The sequence below is a fragment of the Mauremys reevesii genome, linkage group 6 (genome assembly GCF_016161935.1).
Source record: "Mauremys reevesii isolate NIE-2019 linkage group 6, ASM1616193v1, whole genome shotgun sequence".
NCBI lineage: Eukaryota > Metazoa > Chordata > Testudines > Geoemydidae > Mauremys > Mauremys reevesii.
The window spans coordinates 99054366-99079081 of NC_052628.1; the positions used below are offsets into that span (position 1 = coordinate 99054366).

A 24716-nucleotide genomic window follows, 5' to 3' on the forward strand; every position below is an offset into this window, starting at 1 on the left:
CAAATTGCAGAAAAGTTTCACAGGAATTAATGTGTTTTCATCCATAGTCACATTTTATTTTTTTTTTCAATTAATATTTATATGTTCATTGTGATAGATTGGATTTCTAACATTGAATGGTAATATTTGTCTTATATATTGTTATCTTTCATATAGAAATAGAATAATGTAAATATTCTGGCACAGTTTGATTAATCTAGTGTGACATCACTTTCTTCAGACTTTGGGGATGCTTCCTCCCTTTGTATTTCTGTAGTAAAGAACTCAGCAGCATTTGGGCTGAAATGGTCTATGTTTTTCTACAGGACTATTTGTATCAGACCCTCCAGGGTGCAATATTCACTTCACCACAGGCAGATTTTGGCCCTATGTCTAGCAGAGATGACCAAGGGAGGTACAGCCTTGTATATGGGAGCCCTCTGCTGGTGTAGAGCCAAGGTAGTGGCTCCTTCTCTCTCCTTCCCCTCCGTGCTGTTGGGATACAGGGTTTGGCTGAGGCTTCTCTACACCCAGCTGATCCTTCGAGGCTGACTTAAGCTACACCAGGGGGGCCAGACCACCATACAGCCCGACCAGCACTGGGGGAGCAGATCTTTGCACATCCTCACTTGCCCCTGCTCCACAAGAGCTGCACCATTCCATAACAGAGGATCTGGGTTTTCATCTCTCAGTAGCATATTCTCAAGTAAAAACTGTTATAAAGTACATTTCTGTGACCACAGCAGCCAAGTATAAGAGAACGCTTAAAGTTCCAGGACCCAGATCTCCTCTCGCTTACACCGCTGTAAATCAGAAGTGACTCCACTGAAGCCAATGGAGCCAACACTGATATAAGACAGCAAAGAATCAGGCCCTCAGTATGTGATACTGAAAAGTTGGTTCCACCAAACAGCTCTGGAACACTTGTCATAAATTACCGTGCCTTGCTTCCTAAAACTACACAACACACTTCCCATCTAATCCAAATTAAGTGTTAGAATAAGGTTAAAACAGAAATATCCCTGAGGCTGGCTATATATGGACCAAATCTGGGTAACATTCACAACTCCCAAATTCATTCCAAGTAAAGCAATAAAGGCCTCAGCTAACTGGAAAAGCATAATTATTACAGCTATAACAATTATTATATTTGCATATTTAACAAACTGGAATAAACTAATGTTGTATGAGCACTTCAGTTGGATTTTTCAAAATATATATATTGTAAAACTAAGGATCATCTTTTATCACTGCAAGTAGCAATACATATTTTAAATGGAGGGAAACTTTCTATATTACAGTAGAGATTACATCACATTGGCGCCTAGTATTGGTGACAAAGTAAGATATTGCTTAGAAGTTAAATATTTTAGAGAGGCAGGCCATAACCAGAACCTCAAATCCAATTCCTTGAAGCCCCACCCCTACAGTTTAGGTATGGATTTGGATCTCAAACAGTAAGGACCCTCTCTCTCAAGAACAGCTGATCACAATAGTTAAAGATGGTAGAAGTCTCAGAAAATCAGTGACTCCATCCTTGCATCATTTTTGCTAAAAACTTGTGAAAACAACTTGCAAGATTTCAGTGCAAGTGACTTTCAACCATAGGCCTAACTCGGAGTCAAAAATCAAACAGCAGCCTTAAAACTAAACTGGATTCAGATACTACCCTTTTGGACTGTCCCTAATGTTTTACAAGACAGGTTGATACAAATGGCAAAAATTACACCACACATTCCTTCAAAGAATGTAATCACTGAAGTTTTAAACTTCACTGCTTATTGGAAAGACATGCAGGCCCTAAATATGGTTTTAAGTGGTCATTTACCTTTTCTAAATAAAACTACTACTTGAAAGGCTTTAGTCAGAAACTAACTCTCACCAACTGGACTTGGAGTCTAGGGTTTTGTTTTATTTATTAATAGTTTAATCCAAATTTTAATGTTAATAGTTTAGGGTGGGATTTTCAAAACTGCTCAGTATTGGCTGAACGCTGCTCCCATTGAAGTTATTGGTACAACTCCCATATAATTTGTGGGAGCAGTTAGGCCAATATCAAATGCTTTTGAAAGTCTCACCCTTAAAATTTACCACATCTGGAGAAAAAAGATTAAAGCCCAGAGATAGAAGGGGATTTTTATAACCATCATCATATGCTTATTGGGAATATATACACTTTAAATGGGAAACTTTCTATATTACAGTAGAGATTATATCACATTAGACTCCCATGCGTCTGACAAAGTGGATATTCACCCACGAAAGCTTATGCTCCAATACTTCTGTTAGTCTATAAGGTGCCGCAGGACTCTCTGTCGCTTTAAATACGTTTGTAATGGCTACCAGGTTCCTCTACACCCCACGCAAGCTGATACTCATTAGCATCCTGTAGATAATTTAGCCAAAAGACACCGTCATTCCATTCTGAACTGTTTGAGGAAAACATTAGGAATTTAGGGTTCCTGAATTTCTTATTTGGATTTAAGGCCTGTTCTTCTTCTCACTTACTCTTGTTTTATACCAGTGTAACAATTCTGGGTCCGATTTTCCTTTGTTGCCATCCTCTTCTGCAGCTCAGATAATGTATTTAGCTACTGGGGAATTTCCCATGCAGTGCAGAGCTGCCACAATGGTTCTACACTACCCATCCTCTGCAGTCCACACGTGGAGACGTGACTGTGGAAAAAAACATCGCTGGAATACCACCATGGCAACTTATGGTTAAATGCAACCAGGTGCAAATTAAAGCATGCTCAGCACTGCTCTAACGTATACTCGGAGCTGGGCACAGAATAGGGGAGGCACAAAGATGGCTTAAAAGCACCTTTGTCCCCCTCACTGTTCCTTCACTAAATAGACCCAACATGAAAAGAGAATCAGTCTCTTACAGTCAGCTGTTTTGGCTGACCTAGAAAAATAGCCTTAACTTTGATATTTGGAAAGAATTACCAGTATATCATGATGGATGCTACATCAAAAACAGAGTGCAAAACAAACCCAACCAGTGTCAATACAGAGTTCTAATATAAATGTTCAGGAGCACCACAATAAACCTTCTGGCCTCCTCTCCAGAAAAGTGAGGAAAGGTCATATTTTACCATGTGTTAACAAAACACTTGTGAACACCATATGCATATTAGTCAGAAAAAACAACCCTAGCCACTACCTTTACCTAAGTACAGTCTGTGATGAAAAAATAAATAGATTGTCCCCTCCACTAGGTGCTTGTTCATGTAATCTTCACAGGTGATTTCTTATGTGCGCAGAGGAGGGTGACATAGGGGACACCAATGAAAGCCCATTTTTCACTGGGCCAGAACTTTATGACAGGGCCCTGTTCAGGGATCTCGGAGGCAGCATCGAAGTAGGCAAAACAGACACAACCTAGGTAAGCAGCAAGGCAAATGAGGATGTGCCTGAGGAGAATGAAAAACAAAGAAAAAAAAAACCAGTCATGAGGATTCAGTAAAGATGTCAACTATATCACCAAGTTTTCAGACTAATCAGCCCCTACCCTTTTCTCCTGTCCCTCATGAGCCTGGCTAATGTCAATCCCTGTCCTCTTAGGACTAACAAGATGTAGCATATAGATAACTATACTACATATATGCAATGAATTGTAGCGTTCTTGGTCCAAACTTGATAACCTTTGAATATGCTGCAAAAGACACTTACACAGAGTTTGGGGGAGAACGTTGAGAGTATGGTCTTGAATAAAAGGGACCTCTGCTCACAGGTGGATAAGTGTGAAGGAGTGGCACTGAGCTCTGACCTTCCTTGTCTACCTGTCTGCTGTCATGGCTTTTTTAAGGATGGAAGAATCCTGTGGCACCTTATAGACTAACAGACGTTCTGCAGCATGAGCTTTCGTGGGTGAATACCCACTTCTTCAGATGCAAGAGGAGGTATTCACCCACGAAAGCTCATGCTGCAGAACGTCTGTTAGTCTATAAGGTGCCACAGGATTCTTTGTTGCTTTTACAGATCCAGACTAACACGGCTACCCCTCTGATACTTTAAGGATGGAGAGATTTCTCACTTCTCAGACCCATTGTTTCAGACTGATAACATTGCATTGGTTTACACTTGGAAGTTATGTCAGCATTCATAAGGGCTAGAAACTTAGTTTTCATTAAAAGTGAAGTTAGAGTCTGCAGAAACTAAATAGACCAGAGGGGCACATAAATCTATCAAGTGGATAGGATGTGTGAACACTACTGGTTGGGAGTCTACTAGTAAAGCTGATCATCATGGTGAAAAGAACAACATTCAATGCACAAGACAGCCTACGCGCATACATTTGTATTAAGGGCTTCTTTTCTTTAAATGAAACAACAGAGTTTACACACAGTACTTACCATACACAGTGCAAATACGGAAAGTTAAATGAAGACCAGATCTCACAAAATGCTTTGTCACTGATCCAGCAGAAAAGTGCTAACATCCACCAAAGACCTGAAAAGAGGCCCAGCTTGTACACACGCAAGTTTTCACACCTAAAAAATGACATAAGGAAGGGAAGAAAAGCCATTATCAGTCACTAAGCGGTTTGGCTATATTGAGCTTTGGGATGGAATCCGGAATGCCAGGCTGCATACTTTTAAGAAGCCTGAAGCTGCTTTGCACACAGTGCAGCATTCTGAAAAAGTCATATGTTGAGGAGTTTACTTACCATCAATTTGAGGTGCTGTCACAGTCAGAAAAGAGACTATGCAAACAAAATGGCACCTTTACTCAGCAGCTCTGCTCCAGGATACTCTTAATTATTGATGTGCAACTTTTGGACAAAAAAATTGTTTTCACTCCTGTTAGGACTACAGCGTAAGTAAAAGTTCTGGAAGCCAGAGCTGGAATCCATTTTCCTTCAGACATCAGCAACAGCCCTAATCCTGCAACAAGAACCACGAGGAAACAGGAATCTGCCTGCCCAGTTCTCTTTACAAGATAGGGGCCTAAATGCCAATTGCAGCATCTTTTTTTTTTTTTTTAAACTGGTGATGATGCATGAGAAATGCCCAGCTTGACTTTCAGGTCTCAGGGTGAGTTTGCATGGTAAGCGTTAGGAAAAAAAAACAAAAAAAAAAAAACAATTCTTCTTTTTACAGTACTTGTAAACTGAGCAAAACTGATTTGGAGTCACTGAAAGACAATAAACATGGAACTCACCTATGTCATTATGAGCAAGAGACACTTTCCAGACAAGAACTACATTTGAATTCTTTGGTTTTTAATTTTTTTTTTTAAGATCAAGATTTTAATTAATTAGCACCCATATAAGTGAAAGATTTGGTGTCAAAACATGAAACATACTAAACACATTTTGTCTTAAGGAAAGAACAAATATTTAAGTAAAACTTTTACCATTTCAACACAGAGGAGTTTTTCCGATTGTTAGAGGCAGTGGTAAAGCTGATGGAAACTGGTTACAAGTCTTTGGCATTGGGGTCCATTACTAGCCTTGTCACAAATACTCAGACTGGAGTATGGTTTTCAAGAACTGGTTAAATATAACTTGGTCCCAGCCACACTGTTAGAACACAAGGGAAAGGTAGGTGAATTTTTAAAATTCTGTTGTTATCAGAACATTTCTTTGGGTTTAGAATTTGAGTAAAAGTTTGTTTAGACAAAATCTAAATTTTGGGCCAAATTTTCACTTCCCCCTTTGATATAGCAAACATTTTTTAAAATTATATAAATATGAAGAATGATATGCTTTTTGGGGTGTGGTGGAGGACTAGCTGGTTTTTTCTACACATTATTAATTTAAGAAATCTACAGTTTCAAATGATGCTAACCCAAAAGTTTAAACATCCCCAAAGGCTTTGACAAGAACAGTTTCTCTGATGTTGCATGCTTCTGAACCTCAAAAATGAAATTCCCAATCTAGGTTAAGCTGGAGTTTGACTATGGATTGAGAAACAAACCTGTCCATATACAATAGTTCCTACTGTGGAGGGAAAAGAGCCATCTGTTGTGGCCATAAGCAGCTTGGCCTGTAGTTGATGAGCTCTGCCCTCAAAAGCAGGTGCCAATGTATGTACAAGGAATTCGCTTAGGCTGTACAGTAGGAATACTCTTTTTTTAAATGTAATGAAATTTGTTCACCTCAATTTGGGGGGGGGCAGTAATTGAATTCTGTGGTCGCCATAGTTTTACTCAGGAGTCTAGATTCCTTGTGACATTAAATGTTACTTAGCCAATGAGAGAGTTCAGTACAGGAGTTATACAATATGAGGTCTCTTGGGACATGACCTTTTTCTTATATGCTGTCTAGGATGAAGTGTGGTTCAGCTTTGTTAGTTTTTCTACAAAAAGAAAATTATGCTTCTGGTTTTTGTTTTTAATTGAGTGGATTTTCCTGGGGCCCAAACACTGTAAACACTGCCAAGAGTAGTTCTTACTATTGGTCAAAAAACACTCTCAGCAGGATTTCAGTCCCTTTTCTTCAAGGTTGCATTTTATTTCATAGTAAGAAAGCATAAGTCCCCTTATAAACCTGGCCCCTTGCCCCTGACCTGGAGCTGCCTGAAGGAGCCTGTCTATTCCTTGCAGATCTCACTCCTCAGACTCAATAAAACCTGTGGTATTTCAAGACCAAGGACACAGAGATTTCAGCATAAATCACAAACATTTATTTATTAGCAACAAAAATAAATATTCTGCTTGTGTTGCAAAGAACACTATTATTATTGTTTGTAATAAGGAAACACCTAGGGACCATGATCCTACAAACACAGGACAAAGAGAGCTTCTACCCCAAGGAGCTTACAGTCTAAGGGCTTGTTGACACTGGCAATTTACAACGCTGCAACTTTCTCGCTCAGGGTGTAAAAGAACACCCCTCTGAGCGCAGGAAGTTTCAGTGCTGTAAAGCACCAGTGTAAACAGTGCACCAGCGCTGGTAGCTGCACTCCCAGTGCTGGTAGCTGCACCTCTTGTGGAGGTGGGTTTTTTTAGAGTGCTTGGAGAGTAACCCTGTTGTTTTATGACTGATTGCAGTACATACAAGTAAAAATTCCTGGTCTGACACACAAGTTTGTCACCCTCAATTTTGAAATTCCAGCATGACAACTGAGGGAATTCTGAGTGGTTTCCAACATCGGTCATTACCTGTTTGGATTTGAAAGCAGAAGACATCACATAGAGGCTAGCGGCCCTCTCCCTCTATTGCTGCCATGACAACCTTAACTCTATACCCTGGCACAAGTTCATTGCAACCTCTTCTTACATAATACTGTATAATCTCAGCTCACTCTGTATTGAGAGGGGGAATAGGAGTGGTAGGAGGACAGGGTCTCCAGCCCATATGTGGGCAGAGTTGTGACTGGCACTGGAATCTTAAAAATAAATAAAAGAGGAGAATTTTCTGTCTTTTTCGAGGTATAAATTCTCAAGCTTGTATTTGCATAAGAAAAATTCAAAACAAAAAATATATAAAAAACACTTTACTAGGTGACAGCTTTCTAAAGATGTAGCTACAGTGATACAACATCTGAGTTTGCAAATTCAAGATTTAGTAAGATATTTTTCCATAAAAAGATACCAAAGATTCTTTTTACTATTAACATTATTCTGCTTCATTTGAATTTTTAACGTGCACTTGGGATTAGGCGGTGGACTTCTTTATTAACAGGCACAAGGTTTGGCAGTGGATTCCTTTATAGCCTATAGATTAGCAACAGAAAACCTACCATGCTGCATAATCTTGTTCATAAGGATTTCCTCTTGAATTCTTTTGCACATTAGTTTTAGGGTCTCACATTTCCTTTTTAAAGCCATCTATAAATAAATTGACATTCAAAATGATTACAACTTCTCTGTTTGTACACAAAGGATTTCATGCTTCCACTGCCAGCTTTCTATGTTGCTGTTACGTTCTGTTTGTTTCACAAGAAGTATATCAATATAAAGTGATTTTCCCAACAGAACGACATCTATATGGCTGCCACTGAAATTATTACTGCATGTAGAATGCAAACCAGGATAGATTTTTAAAAAGGTTGAATTCTCTGATCTGGCTGATGATCAAAACAAATCTAGAGGAGAGGTGGCAGGACATAAAGGTAGCTTTACGCATTTTGTATGCTAGCTACAATATGAAATAACAGATTTCTTCTGTAGTGCTTTTTTCCACTTCAAGGTTAAATAGCTGTAATAAGGCATCAGAAAAGGGTTTTTTTGTCAGAAAAGAGATTTTTCGTCTGCATATGCAGATGCATCCAGTCAAAGAGCAGGGACACAGAATTTTTCTTTATACTTCCCTAGTGAAACCACACGTGGAATGCTATGTTCAGTGCTAAACACGCCATTACGTGTATAAAATGCCCAAGGGTCTAAAGAGATTGCTTTATTAATACACATGAGAAGCCCAACAATGGAATATTCTCACTCACTCCAATGCGAGATGGATCAGGTCATACAAGACCAAAAACCCATATTGCCACTATTCATGTACAAATATCTAAAAGGTAATAAAAAGGTAATAATTGGAGATATACCAATCTCCTAGAACTGGAAGGGACCTTGAAAGGTCATTGAGTCCAGCCCCCTGCCTTCACTAGCAGGCCCAATTTTTGCCCCATTTTCCTAAGTGGCTTCCTCAAGGATTGAACTCACAACCTGGGGTTTAGCAGGCCAATGCTCAAGCCACTGAGCTATCCCTCCCCCATCTACATGCTGATGGAAGTGTATGGATTTGCTGTCTGAACACACAACAAATGGACACATGCAAATGCATGCCAAGCTTTGACATTCTGTTAGCTAAATGGTCATGTGCATGCACACACACAAAAAATCCGGTGTTCGTGGTCATAAGTGTGGAAAGCAAATGCATATGCATAATTGTGCACATTTAACACAGAAAACCTGATCTCAACATGTAGCTGCCTTAAGCAATGGCCATGCCTACTAATATTTGAAGGGTGTGAACAGCAAGGAAGGAGAGTAATTGTGCATGCTTTCAAGAGCTTTAAGTAGTGGGATGAGACTGAAAATTTATGCTGAATATCAGAAAAAAAATTGCTGACAGTGAGATTTAAGACACCCCTAAGGAATGTGGTGGAGACAGTAGTTACAAGATAACATTGTGGTCTCGGGATTATTTAAAATTGTTTTTATAAAAGTCTATAAAATAAGTAAGTGCTTCAGGGCACATTGCAAGAGGATGTTCAAAGGTAAGCAAGGGTAACTGCACCAAAAAGTAGGATGGTAGAGATGGTCTTTTCTGGGCTACATTCAAGGATTTTCTGTAATTCCCTGTACAGTGCCTAGATACAGTGATGGGTGCTTTAGAAATACTGATAGGGAGCAGCAAAGCTAGCCATCTCTCCTCCACTCCATTCACCAGCAATATGGGTGCGAACTTCAAACCCTAACTGGAACCAGGTAAATGCTATGAAGCTGTCCAGTCTTTTTATTTTAAAGCAAATATGGAAATGAAGTTTTAAAAACCTGTTAATGCAACATTAAAATTGAACAGGATTTGCACATGCTAAGGTTCCAGGAGTGTGGTTCATTCTGCCATATTGCAGATCTGTAATATTTTTGTCCCTCTTTTTCCTGACAAATGGTAGCTTAATATACTCTAGTGTAAATCTGGCCAAGTTAATTTTGCTGTTGAAACCTTACCATTTGTTTTTCCTGATTGTGCAATACATTTGCATGAATGCAGTGCTTGTATATAACCATAGGAAATGTAATTTAAATGTCTGTTAATAAAAATTACCACGTGTATGAGTGTCTTCTGATATTAGCCATCCATAGTTGTTATTCTTACAGGGCCAGCACACACTACCATCATGCTAACACCACAGGGGCTGCACTAGATTACACATGGAATTTATCTTCTTCCTCCTGCCCTTTGTGCCTTTGAAAAAAAATCTCCCATTTTAGTGTTTCCTACCTTACTAGCCATCTCTTCTCCCATTTGAGATCATAATGCTCTTTTTATGGCAGCAATTTGTTCCCATGGAAAAATTAGAGTAAGAAAAATCTTCATTAGGAAACACAAAAGGCCTGATTCACCACTATCCAGTTTGCAATTTACATCAGCATAAAATTGGAGTAATGCAGTGATAAATTAGGCCCAAATATCTTATTCTACATGGAACAGAGGAAACTACCAGCCTATAATTTTTTCCCTCCCTACCCAAAATAGTTTCATAGTGAAGGTTCGACATCCGAGCGACCAGATTTCAATGTACAGCTGGATGACTGACTGCACTTGCATGGAAAAAATCCCATTGGTTTTCAATAATGTTCAGATTTTGTATATTGTAAAAAGAGATTAGATGACCTCTTCTGGGTTTAGGAGACTGCGTCTGTACTTGAATCTCCCAGGGATCAGTATGGCTTAAAATAATACCTTTACTCCTTTGCTTTTACATTTAGGAATTTATCAAAAAACGTTGCCGGTATTAGATCCCACATTGCACAATTAAACTGACAGCTCCCTTGGGTCCCTTACAATAAATTATTCAAAAGCAGGCGTGTTCAAGCCTTCTGTTCTTCTAAAGGTAAATAACAGAGTTCCATACAGCTTAATGGGAGATGATCTTCCATGTGAAACTCTTAAAGGTATTAATTTACTTATAGGCATATCTATGGCACTTGACACTGAAGTGTCTGAGCCCCTAACAAGTTTGTGATTTCTTCTTACAACTTCCCCAGGAGCTAAAGGCACATTATTATATGCAGTTTCCAAATGGAAAACTGAAGCACAGATAGTTTAAGTGATTTGCCCAAAGTCACACAGGATGTCCCTCCAAATGGCTCTCTATGAACATTAAAAATCCTGTGGCACTTTCATCAGAGTTCTAGCCAACTCCACCAGCCTCCTTGGTCAATTTCCCCATCTCCTCCTTTATTGTGCAGTGCACTATTCCGTTCCCACACTCCTCTTACCACAGAGATGGCTGGGTTTCATTTTTTTTTTTAAAAAACAGGAAGGATTTAATGATATCTTTCCAAAATATTACAGTTAGGAGAGGCTGTTATGTAGTCTGATAAAATTGAATGGAAAAAACCCACCCCATTCATACACCATGAATATTGCATATTTAAATACAAAAGAGTCAAGAAATACTAAAGTTAAGCTTGATTCTTCTTTCTTTTACACAGACTTCAGTGGAGTTATTCCTGATTTATAAAGGTAGGAGAGGAGAATCAGATCCAAGAGCAGGGTGGATAAAAATCAATGATTTTTTTTTAATTAAAAAAATTAGATTTTTTTTTATTTAAATCAGATTTTTTTGTTAAAATGCTTTTTGAGGAAAAAAACGTATCCAAAGATCGTTTTAATTAAGATACATTATAGGTCGAAGATATCTCATCATGGAATAGAGATTATAAATTCTAATTCTATTGCATGAGACAATATATTCATGAAATGTTTAAGGAAAGTTTTGTAAATGAGTTCCAGTAGTTCATGGATTAGGGACCCAATCTTATTGGTTTCCAGGGGCTTCTGTATAGATTATTTAGGTTAATCTTTCTAACTACCCAACGGGACTCAGTGCTCAGTCTAGAAAATACCATCAGGGATGCTTAGTTTTGCAGTTCTCAAACTGTGGATTTGTGTCTCCAGAAATGATAACGCCTGTTAACAGCAAATATGTTTATAAATAAACAAACAAACAAATAAATAAATAGAGGTGAGAAATAACAGACCTCACCCCTATTGTCCCTCTGCAAATTTGTGTACACAGAGCCGAGCCCTTACCTCTCTCTAAAAGTGAAAAGTTTTGAAAAGTTCAATGAATAGAAGATTGTTGGGGGTGGAATAGATCTGGACAAGGAGAAGAAGTCTGGAGATAAATGTGAAAAGGGAGGGACAAGCAGTGAAGTGAAAGTGAAACTGCTTGAGCAGCATATTCCAGAAGTCTGAGTGTAGCCTTCATTGTTTTGAGATCTACCCACGGGAGGCTCTAGTCACCAGCTAAACAAGCAGGTGCTTGGGGCGGCAAAATATTTGGGGCAGCATAATGCTGGGGCCCCAGCTCAAACCCGAGGCAGCGTCCTGGGCTGGATCCTGACCTCCCCAGGGGGAAGGTAAACAGCTTGTTGTTCTGCTGCTGGGGTGCGGCGGGGCAGGGAGCCGACTAAGTGGGGAGCGTGTCCCTGCTGCTCTCCCGTGGGCAGCGGCCACCCCCCCCCACCCTCAGGTGGGAGCCGGTAGCGCGGCCCTGCCCCGGCTGCAGAGGACGGGCTGCTCCTCTTCGGCTTGTCCCCGCCCCTGCAAGTCAAGGAGCAGCGGCCTATCCTCTGCAGCCGGGGCAGGGCCGCCCTACCGGCTCCTGCCGACAGGACGGGGGGGGGGGGGGGGAGGGGGGCGGCCGCTGTCCGTGGGAGAGCGGCGGGAGCCGGTAGCGTGGCCCTGCCCCAGCTACAAAGGACGGGCAGAACATGGTGCCTGGGTGGGCCGCTCCTCCTCGGCTTGTCCCCGCCTCTGCCTCCTCCTCCCCTCTGCGCCGCCTCCTGCCAGGGGAGAGGAGAGGGGAGCGAAGCGGCAGTGCAGGCTGAGCCGAACTTGTGCGGGGGCCACGGTGAAGACAGAGGATGGCGGAGGAGGCAGAGGCAGAGGAGGGCTGGGATCCAGCAGCAGCCCCAACCCCCAGCCGCAGGAGCAGCGGCGATGGGAGATTAATCCACCTTGGGCCAGATCTGCAGTAAGGTAAGAGTCGGGCCGGGCGGGAGGGTCCCCGGGACCCCTGGGGAGCTTCTGCCTGCTGGAGCCCCAGAGGCTGCCGCCTCCCTCCTCAGCCCTGCACTGGAATCTCCTTCTGCCTCCCCCTCTGCAGGTGGCAAGCGACCTGGCAGAGAGGGGCAGCATCTATCCAGCAAGCCCAGCACCTCTTCCTTGGCTCCTCCAGCCCCAGAGCTCTCGCCATTGCATGCCCCTCGGGCTCCCAGCTGGACAGCCTCAGCGCTGGGAAAACGCCAGCAGGTCTGGGTCCAGTGTGTATCTGAGCTCATGGGGAGCTCTCTCGCCCCAATGACTAGCGCCTTACCTACGGCAAGTACAGTAGTGCAATAGTATCAGAGGGGTAGCCGTGTTAGTCTGGATCTGTAAAAGCAGCACCGGATAGACTAACAGACGTTTTGGAGCATGAGCTTTCGTGGGTGAATGCATCCGAAGAAGTGGGTATTCACCACGAAAGCTCATGCTCCAAAACGTCTGTTAGTCTATAAGGTGCCACAAGACTCTTCGCTGCTAGTAGTGCAATAGGAGCGTGACATGAAAAATATCGTGTCAAGTTGTGACATGGTCACTCAAATCACAATTACGTGTGTGTACTGTGCAGCTCTATTGGCGCCATTTGCACTAATTTCTGTTTCGCGTCTGTGCTAGTGGTTATAGGGCTAAAATGCTGGGACAAAAATGAAAACGACTTTCAGGTGCTGCCTACTGGCAACAAAAAGAGAGAAACAGCAAAAAGAATTAGAAAAACTATTTTAAAAAAGTTGACAATCAAGGAGAAAGCTCTAAGCAATGCATTGAAGGTGACTGGTCTTCATCAGTTGATGAATAATCGAACCAAAGATTACCTTTATCAACTGATAAAGATGAACAACAATCTGACCAAAGATTATCTTTGCTAACTGATAAAGACGAACAATCACAATCCATCCAAAGATTTACTACTTCAGCTGAAGAGTCCAGAAACGAAGAAGTTATCCAAATCTAAAATTGAAGAACAATTATTGGAAGGTGGAGAGACTGACATAGGATCGAATCCAAGTACATGGCTGACAATAATTACTGATGCAATGCGAATGATTATTGTGAAAAAAAGGTCTTTCAAAACTAGATCCTACATTTGAATATCCATTTAATGAGTCGAATCATCGATTTATGCCATCCAGTATGAAGAAAAAAAAAATGAAAAATGGGGAACAAATTAATAGATTGTGGTTAGTGTATTCGCAGACCAAAGATGTAGTTTTTTGTTTTTGCTGCAAACTGTTCTGTAACTCGGACATTCTTCTGGCAACTGCAGACTGGCGAAATTTGCATCAGCATTTGAAAGAACATCAAAAAATCATTTACGCTCATTGACAAATTGGACTGAGCTGTCAAATAGATTACGTTCCAGTACAACAATCGATGCGGTACAGCAACATCAACTAAATTCAGAACTTCTGCATTGGCAAGCGGTGTTGGAACGTTTACTGGCAATCATTCATTTCCTAGCCGAACAGTGCCTCACATTCCGTGGCTCCTCGGATATTTTATGAGAATAACAATGGAAATTTCTTAAAATTGGTTGAGTTATTGGCAAAATTTGATAATGTTATGGCTGAGCATGTACGAAGAGTGAAAGATGGAGAGATTCACACCCATTATTTGGCGTAGCGGGGTGGTCACCCGCTCCTGCCTGGGAAGGGTTAGAGCCAGCCCTGCAGAGGAGTGGGCTGTGGAAGGAAAGAGCTGGGTTGATTGGGGGAAGCAGCTGCAGCTGTGCCACATCCCAATCAGAGCCCAGCTGGCCCTATAAAGAGGCTGGGAGCCAGGAGCTCAACAATCTTCCACTGCCTGTAGAGGGAGAAGGGCCTGGCTGCAGGGAGCTAGACACAGAGTACCAGAGTGAAGCAGGGCTGGGGAAAGGCAGAGGAGCTGGGGAGCTCCTGCCTGGAAAGCCCCAGGCTGCGGCCTAGCATAACGCCAAGAGGTACTGGGGGTTGCAGGGGGCAGCCCCGGGGTAGGCAAAGGCAGCAGGTCCAAACCCCTTTGCCTATGATGAGTGGCTTATACTGCAGTCTGCCCCAGTGAACGGGGGCTAGATGGAGACTGGGCAGTAGCCAAACCTGAGGCAAAGTGGGGATAATGGGTTGGGGATTCCCCAGGGAGGGGAGACCCAGATTGGTGGGGTACTGCCCGGGGGCAGCACCCCAGTTAAAAGGGCACCGGGGTCCAGGGAGGGACACAGGGGCCAAGAGGACAGGTGGATCACCGGCCTGCAGAGGGCGCTCCTGGCTGGCAGTGAGCTAATTCCTGAGGACAACCAGCAGGAGGCGCCGCAGGGGTGAGTCCGCATGTTTACATTTGGGTAAAAATACACAAAATGAGATAATATAATTAATTTCTAATGGAGTGTGTAATGAAATCTTATCGAATTTGAAACATGCCAAATATTACTCATTATAGTTGATTGTAGTCAAGATCTGAGTAAAACCAAGCAAATGTCAATAGTTTTACGATTTCTGAAAATTGATGAAAATGCAGAAGTGAAAATTTAACACTTTCTAGAATTTATACCAGTGAATGAAACTACTGGGAAAGCCCTGACAGATGTAATTCTACAAAGATTGGAACACTGTGGAATATCTTTAGAAAATATGCACGGCCAAGGGTACGATAACGGCTCAAACATGCGAGGACGACATGCAGGTATACAGGAAAGAATATTGAATTTAAACAAACAATCAAGCTTTTTTCATTCCTTGCCATGTGCATTTGCTCAATCTGGTTGTCAGTGATGCCACCAAATCATCTAAAGATGCTGTTTCATATTTTACCACAGTGCAAGCAATTTACAACTTTTTTTAGTGCTTCCACACATCATTGGGCAGTCTTGAAGAAGCATTTCGAACAAAAACTCACACTTAAACCTCTAAGTCAAACTAGATGGGAAAGCAGGATAGATGCTATTAGACCATTCCGATATTCATCAGGAGAGATTTAGGATTCACTATTCGAAATAAGCCAGAACTTGTCGTATGATCCTTCATTTTGACATGAAGCTGAAACATTGGCTCAGAAAATGATGCAGTTTCAATTTTCATGTTTTCGGTTATTTATCATAATATTCTAAATCAAATTAATTTGACCAGCAAAGTTATGCAGAACATAACCATAGACATATCCGAGGCAAAGACGATTTTGAATAAAACGCTGGAATATTTTAAAAAAAAATTCTTCAGATCCTTTATCTGAATGGTCTGTCAAAGAAGCAACAATAGCAGAGGATCTTGGACATTAGGAAAAACTTTTTCACTAGTAGGGTGGTGAAGAACTGGAATGGGTTACCTAGGGAGGTGGTGGAATCTCCTTCCTTAGAGGTTTTTAAGGTCAGGCTTGACAAAGCCCTGGCTGGGATGATTTAGTTGGGTTTGGTCCTGCTTTGAGCAGGGGGTTGGACTAGATGACCTCCTGAGGTCCTTCCAACCCTGAGATTCTATGATGATCTTGATTTTGAACTGACGTTTGCACCTCAACAATTCATTCGTCCTCGGGGGAAAATAAGACAGTTTTGTTATGAGGCTCATGATGATCCTATTCTCGATCCAAATGAAAGGTTTAAAGTTGAATGTTTCTATTGTATTTTGGATGTAGCTATAACTTCCATTGAAGAAAGATTTTGTCAGTTGCATGGTCATTGTGAAACTTTTGAATTTTTATACGATATTGGAAATATTAAAAATCAGTTTTCCAAATAAGACCTCATGAAGCACTGGCAAGACCTACATTTAGCGCTCAGTACTGATAACGCTGCTGACACTGATACAGTAGAATTGCATGATGAATTAATAGCTTTTTCTGAGCTAATAAGTCCTAAAACTTCTCCTCTAAAAGTATTAGAATTTATAGCAAGAAATTATTTTTTCACTCCAAACACTGCTATAGCATTACGCATTCTTTTAACATTACCAGTATCAGTGGCTTCTGGTGAGCGCAGTTTCTCAAAACTAAAATTACTAAAAAATTATTTGAGGTCCACCATGTCTCAAAATCGTTTGTCAGGACTCACAATAATTTCAATTGAAAGTACTATTGCAAAAAATGTAGATTTCACTGACTTATTAAAAGACTACGCAAGTGTAAACACCAGAAAAATTCAGTTCATATAAATTCTTTTAATTTATAAGAAACTGGAAGACACTAATGTTTTTCATTACAGTGTATAGTTGAACTCAAATGGTTTATAATTGTGTTTTTGTTAAAATTAAATGTTAAAATTACACTAGTAGGAAATTGTTTTATTTCACTAACTACAAATTCTCTTTTTTTTTTAATTTTAAACAGTCAAAACAAAACTGCAAAGTGCAAACATGTTTAAAAGCCAAAAAAAAAGCATGCCGGGGGGGGGGGGGGGAGGGAGAGGATAGGGGAAGCAGCCAAAAAATTTTGTGCTTGGGACAGCAAAAAACCTAGAGCCAGCCCTGGATCTACCATACCATTCTCTCAATAGAAGGGAAAACCTATAATGGCAGCAGGTCGTAAAAGAGACCTAGTTTGGGAATATTTTAATGAAGTTCCTCTACCTGTGGTTAAGACAGGCATGCGTGCAAAATGCAAACAGTGCAACAAAGAAATGCAAGGCCTGGTTTCCCGAATGAAAAATCATGAGAAGTGTTCCTTCGCAGAAGGAAGATGCATTGAGGGTGATGAAAGGAACATGTCTGAACGTGCAGGATCTTCAGGTTGGTAAACTTTTTTATTTCATACTTCTTTCTTAAGGACTGCCTGTCTTCCTTCTGGACTATTCTTGAATTCTCATGTTTGAGCAAAAAATATGTTGTTACTCTATCGTTCTATCATTTTAGATGCAGTTGTGATAAAAAATAAATAACTGAAATAGGCAGATCTTCCTTTTACAATTCCCCCTTTAAAGTAGTACTGAGCGTCAGTGAATGCAATAAGTGATACTAAATGAGCAGTATGGTAATAATTAAATAACTGCATTGACTTATTTTGTTTAGGAGAATCCATCCTCATCATATAGGATTCTGAAGATTATTCACCTTCAAGATCACCATCATTTTCTATAGTTTCAGAGTTATCTGCCAATGATAGTGTTTCAGTCACATCACGTATGTCACATAGCCACAGTATATCATCGCTAGCAAAGAGAAAAAAAATCTCCATCATCCAGAAACAACCATAGATAAGTTTGTGATAAGAACCAGCAGATTACAAAAAAAGAGGTAATTGATTAAAAAAATGCCCGGTTTGTTTATACAACAGACTCTCCTTTCCGTATGATTGAGAACCCACACTTCATTAACATGGTTCAGTCAATAAGACCAGGATACAGTCCACCCAACAGAGCAGATGTTGCAGGCAAATTGCTGGATAAAGTGTATGAAAGAGAAATTGAGCAGTGTACAAAAGGTCTAAAGAGTGAAATTGTTAACCTGAGTCTCGATGGGTGTAGCAATTTCCACAATGATCCTGTGGTATGTGCTTGTGTGACAACAGAAGAAGGGAATGTCTTCCTTACAGAAACAATTGATACATCAGGAAATGCACACACAGCAGAATACTTACAAGAAGTAGCAGTAAAAGCTATAACTAACTGAAAAAAATTCAAATGTCTAGTACGCAGCTTGGTCACAGACAATGCTGCAAATGTATCCAAGATGAGAAGAAATTTAGAACAGAGTCCCAAGCTAATAACATAAAGTTGCAGTGCTCATTTGATGCACCTCCTTGCCAAACTCTTCAGTGTTCCAGAAATAAAGGCAATGTTGTTGAAATTGCAAAATATTTCCGAAACAACCACTTTGCAGTAGCTGCTCTGAAAAAAGTGGGAGGAACCAAGCTAACTCTCCCACAAGACATGCAATGGAACTCAGTAGTGGACTGTTTTGAGCACTATATCAAGAACTGGCCTAATGTGATAACAGTTTGTGAACAAAATCGTGAAAAAAAATAGATAGCACTGACACAGCCAAAGTTCTCAACACTGGGCTTAAGAGAAATGTTGAACACATGCTGAGTACCCTGAAGCCTATTTCTGTAGCCTTGAACAAAATGCAGGGAAATAGCTGTTTTATTGCGGATGCTGTTGAAATCTGGAAGGAACTGAGTGAGATCTTAAAAAGAGAAATATGCAATGACAGAGTTAAATTCCAAGCATTAAAAAAAAACAAATGGGACAGGCACTCCAGCTCATATTCTCAATACTCGGTACCAGGTCAAACCTTAACTGCTGAAGAAGAGGAGTTGGCTATGACATGGACATCCAGCAATCACCCCTCCATAATGCCAACTATAATAAACTTCAGAGCTAAGGGTGAACCATTCAAGAAACATATGTTTGCTGATGATGTGTTAAAGAAAGTCACACCAGTGAACTGATGGAAGTCACTTAAGCACTTGGATTCAGAAACTGTTGAAAGTGATACCATCACTTTTAAGAGCAGTAGCTACTTCTGCCAGTGTAGAAAGGATATTTTCTTCCTCCAGACTAATTCATTCCAAATTGAGAAATTGTTTAGGACCTGAAAAAGCAGGAAAGCTTGTTTTTCTTTCACAGATAATGAACAAACAGGAAAATGAAGGTGAAGATGACTGAGTTAGCTGCAGAAGCCAATATTAAGTTTTTCATGTTGACCTGGCTAACATAGTCCATTTAGTTTTTGTTTTTTAAATATTTAACTATTTTAGTTAAACAATTTTAACAAAAACAAACCTGATTTTAAAAACTTGAATGTTTCACTAAATTCAAAAATTCATATGCTTGTTTTGTTAAAATATTATGTTTGCTGTTGAAGAAAAAAAATCCAGAATACATAACGTTGTTGTTGTAGTTAAATAAAACAATTTAAATGTCTGTCTGGTGATGTTCTCCTCCTAATACAGCATGGCAAGAAAATCCTTCAAATATTAATGATTAACCTGTTGAACTGGAGATAGTTCACCTCCCAATGACTTCATAAATATCTGCTTCAATTACTTTTGGTAAATGAAATAACCAAACAATCATTCATTTTCTGATATAGCTGTAAAAGTAATCTGAAAAAAGTTTTCAAAATAAATCACTTTAAAAATGTATAGTGTGTAACTTCTAAAAACGAAACCCACATCTATCTCTGAGCTGTGAAGAATATGTATTAATGTTATAACAACCAACAAGAATGCACTTTTATGTAGAAATCCATGATTAAATTTCTTCCTGACTAGTGATTTAAATCATCATTTAAATCAATCTGATTTAAATCAAATCCACTCTGTCTAATAGTTAATGTTAAAAAGTAACTTGCACTTGTTGCATATACTAGGCCAAATTCTCCTTTGGTGTAAATCAGTGCAGCTCCACTGACTTCAATGCAGGTAATCCAGTTTACATCAGCTGAGTATCAGGCCCTATGTATTTAGGTATACATGTAATGACCTAATTAATCATTGGAAATACATGCAATGTGAGAGAGTCCAAACAGCTGGGTTGGAGCGGAGTGAGTTCACATCATTGCTAGTATAACAGTGCAGCAGCAACAAAACGACCACCCTGACATTAGCCCCCCTGTCATAAGTTGACAGTTAAGGGCTAATTCCTCTTTTACCTGTAAAGGGCTAAGAAGTTCACATAGCCTAGCTGACACCCGATCAGAGGAACCAATGGGGGGAACAAGATGTTTTTCAAGAGGGAGGAGGGAAATCAGTCTTTGTTCAGAAAAGTTTGTGCCGGAGTGAAGGATCCAGGAATCAGCCATCATTTCCTGCTCGACAGCGTGGAGAGCTCATCATCACAGGTGACACGCACAGCTAATTTCTAAGGCTATGACTGCTAAAGGCCACAGCAGGGACTCGTGCAGCAGCAGAGTGAAAGTTAAGAGGCCAGACAAGCCTACAGAAAAAAAAGAAGCTTCCGAGGTGGGGTTGTAATCTCTGCCATGTCTGAGGATTATGCAGACGGGGAAATGAAGAGAGGGAAGAAGACCTGCTCCCAGCCCTCACAAGCAACTTTGCAGAGAATGCGCCCTGGAAGGGGAGCTCTGTGAGTGTACCCTTGCAAATAGCAAAGTGTGTTTTTTTAAAGCAAGCCTTTTTTTAATGATCCTGAAGGTTTCTGGGCAAGGCATCCTTGTTCTGCCCACCGTGGTAGGTGGCATTCAAGAAGCATCCGCTCTTATCTGTGTTCTGTTATCCTCAGCAAGTGATATCGTTCAGGGATACCTGGTAAAATCGTTGATTAGCAGGAGCTAGCGTGGTATTAGCCATGCGGGGGGGGGGTAAATCTGATGCCTGGACCTGTGTCTGTGAGATCTGTAACCCCAGAGATGCAGCAGTAAATCACATGTGCTATGTAAGGTGAATAGTGCTTTCACTGTGAAAGAGTATAACCATTGTTCTGTAAAATGTATCTTTCTAAATATTTATCTCCCTCATAGCTGAGATGTTCTCAGATATTATGGAAGTTACACGCAATGAAAAGAAGCTCATCTGAATGGTGAAGGAGACGGTTTTTCAAAACAGGAAAGAGGCCAGTGAGTGAACGGGAGGACAGGAGGACAACCGAGATGAGAGGTGGCGGCAGGAAGACCAGGCAAAAAAGCGGCGGCGGGAAGATCAGCGGTGGCGGGGGATGCAACTCTGGGGCTGGGCTGCTGCGTGATCAAATGCGAAAATAAAGAATTAATGCTTTTAAATGAGAGTGACTTTTTTGGGCCAAATGCACATTCCACCACCATTCTGCACTTGCTCAGCCTGTAATAATTGAGATCCTGACCACCTGTCCAGCTGCCCTGTGTGTCTTGCCATGGCATCGGTCCCCAGGATAACGACAGGCATTTCAAACATCCCCAACTGTTATTTCTCTGGGCCACAGTAGATTTTCCAACTCCAAATTGATTCCGACGACGGTAGCTGTGTCTGGTTCTGTGAGGGCTGCTCTCATCTTATTATGGCGGCGTTTCAGCAGGGGCAAAGTCAAAAAGTTCATGAAAGTGCCGTTTGAGATAATTCTGTGTCCACGCCCTCATCACTGTCGCTAACAGTTCTTAAAAGTAGTAAGTGTTTAGAGAAGGAATGTATTAGATTATGTTTATTTTCTTTTGTGACTTCGTTTTGCATAAGAGGGAGAATCAAATTGGGTGTCTTTGTGTAATTAAGGTTTTTGCCCAGAGGGACATCCTCTGTGTTTTGAATCTGTTGTCTGTGAGAGTAGCTTAAATGCTAATCTCACAGAGGTATTCCTTTCACCCTTTTCCTTTAATTAAGTCTTCTTTTAAAGAACCTGATTGATTTTTTCCTTGTTTTAAGATCCAAGGGTTTTTTGGGTCTGGACTCACCAGGAATTGGTGGGGGCTGAATCAGTCTCAATCCTGCCAGGAAAAAGGGGGATAAGGACTGGGGAAATAATTTGGGGGAAGGCAGAGTTCCAAGTGGCTCTCCCCTAAGATTTGGAACACGCTTGGTGGTGACAGCTTACTGTTAAACCCTAAACTTATTTACCAGCTTAGGTTATCTCATGCAGGTCCCCACATCTGTACCCTAAAAGTTCAGAGTGGGGGTGACACCTTGACAACCCCCTTCCTCCCTCCCCTGCACAGCAAGCAGAGGCTTGGGGAGCAGCTCCAAGGCAGAGGGCAGGAGAAGCACATGGCAGTGGGGGGAGGGACAGCTGCAACTGCTAGCCTGCTGGGCAGCTACAGCACAGGGAACTTAGGGGAGCTGATAGGGGGGCTGCCGGTCCACCCTGGTTCCAAGCCCCCACCAGCTAGATGCAACGGGCTGCTCTTCCTGCAAGCACTGGACAAAGCAGGTGGCTGCCAAAGACGTTAGAAGGGAGCATTGCACAACTTTAAACAAGCATGTTCCCTAATAGATCAGCACCATAACTACGAAACAACATTAACTGGGACGACTAAGTGAGGAGTTACTGTATTTGTATCTAGAATGAAACCCACAGAAAACAAGCATCAAGAAAGGCTGCTTCACATACAGAAGAAAGACACCTACCTCTTCAACTCAGCAATAAGCAGAGCAGTACAGGGAACGCCTAGTGTCATTAATGAGATGTTGTTGATAGCAGGCTTAATGAATGCAAGGCATGTAGTAACTCCAGAAAGGACACCAACTGCAGCTTTAAACCTTGCCCTGAATAATTAAAGAAAAAGTGTACATTTTACTTTAATTAAACCTTAAATTAATGATAAACAAGAAAAGGCAACAATAAAATCCTAAAAATGTTTAAAATTGTTGTAAACAACATTTTATTTCTTTGAATAGAAAAAGAAGCACACTATGACAACAACATGATGTGTACAGAATGTCTACTTTGGCCTTGATCTGGCAAAGACTTTAACAACTTTGCATACATGTGTGTCTCGTGGATAAGTCTTTGCAAGACTGCAGCCTTGAAAGCTTAATATTTTATATACACACTGATCATATTCTGATCTCTCTTATTCCAGTATAAATCGTGAGCTATTCCACTGCATTCGACTGAGTTACAAAGTGTAAAACCAGTGCCGTGTTGCCAATTCTCATTATTTTACGAGTATCATGATATTTATTATTTTCCTTAAAGCCCTATTTACTTGAATCATGTTATGTTAGAATCTCAACTTTTATTTATTTGTTTTTAATAAAGTATCTTTCTAGCTTGCCTGCTTGCAGAGAAAAGCTTGCAAACCTGAAATCTAAAGGTTCAAAACCTCACAAAGCTAATAAAACCTAAAAATAAAAAAAATCTCTTTTTTATATATGTCATGATTCTTAAACCAATGATTTTGGGGGGCCTGACTTGTGTTTTTTTGAGTCTATGCACAGAACAGTTGCTGGCTGTAACATTAAGTTATGTAAAGCAATGACTAAAGGATATTGTTTGGCTAATTTTTACGTGATCATATATTTTTGGACAGCATGAAATGACCTATAGTTGAATCAAATGTCAAAATGCTGCCACCCACGTAATGAATCCTGTACAAAACCTCTGCTTCATTTTTGCTTTTGGGAGTGAAAGAGCAGGCATCGTGTCCTGTAAAAGCACTGTGTTGCAATATGCAGAAGTAAACAAGATTCACACAGCTGGGACAAAAAGTCATGAGATTGGAATGACAACGGCATATGGTCATTTAAGATGCACTTTTCGTAATGAAAGCAATTTGAGGAGTGTTCTGGTGGAAAGTTCAAATCAATGATGTTTTTAAAATAAGATGATCCTCCAATAAGATTTGTGACAAAAACAAAACAGCTGATCCTAGGAAGGCAGGAAGCAATGGAGTACTCTAATATTAGCAATTAGTGGGTCTGGAGATAAACAGTTGGAAAAGAATAGCATGAGGAAGGACAGTAGAGCGTGACAAGATTATGTGGTTATTCAATGCAGTTACGTGCAATGCAATGAGCTTCAAGACACAATCAGGGAACCATCCTGAATTCTTTGAGATAGATTTTACCTGAGTTAATATCTTTTATTGGGACCATCATCTGTTGGTGAGAGAGACAAGCTTTCAGCTTACACAGAGCTCTTTTTGAGGTCTGGAAAAAGGTACTCAGAGCATCACAGTGAAATACAAAGTGGAACAGCTGGTTTAACATAAATAGCTAACACATATTTCAAGAGACTATTCATCGTGAAATGGCCTGATAACACCGCTCCAGTCACAGGGGGAAAAGGAAAAAAAAATTGGGGATGTGATATAGCAGGGTACAATCTAGACCAGGGGTTGGCAACCTTTCAGAAGTGATGTGCCGAGTCTTCATTTATTTACTCTAATTTAAGGTTTCGCATGCCAGTAATACATTTTAGAAGGTCTCTTTCTATAAGTCTATAATATATAACTAAAACGATTGTTGTATGTAAAGTAAATAAGGTTTTTAAAATGTTTAAGAAGCTTCATTTAAAATTAAACTAAAATGTAGAGCCCCCCGGACCGGTGGCCAGGACCTGGGCAGTTCGAGTGCCACTGAAAATCAGCTTGCGTGCCGCCTTCGGCACCCGTGCCATAGGTTGCCTACCCCTGATCTAGACTAATAAGCAGCTCTACCACCCCTACACTGCAACACT

At 40.7% G+C, this 24716-nt stretch overlaps 1 protein-coding gene across 3 annotated transcripts in view; it reads right to left on the minus strand.

The window, feature by feature from the left end:
* Window positions 1-1332: 1332 nt before the first annotated feature.
* ACER2 (alkaline ceramidase 2) overlaps window positions 1333-24716 on the minus strand; it is a 40117-nt gene continuing 16733 nt past the window's right edge. For all 3 annotated transcript variants that reach the window (XM_039544023.1, XM_039544022.1, XM_039544021.1), the window contains exons 4-6: window positions 22664-22801; window positions 4338-4475; window positions 1333-3395 (exon numbers count right to left, since the gene is read on the minus strand). In XM_039544023.1, coding sequence (XP_039399957.1) covers window positions 3209-3395; window positions 4338-4475; window positions 22664-22801 — 463 coding nt within the window. In that variant the 3' untranslated portion in view covers window positions 1333-3208. The remainder of the gene's footprint in view (window positions 3396-4337; window positions 4476-22663; window positions 22802-24716) is intronic.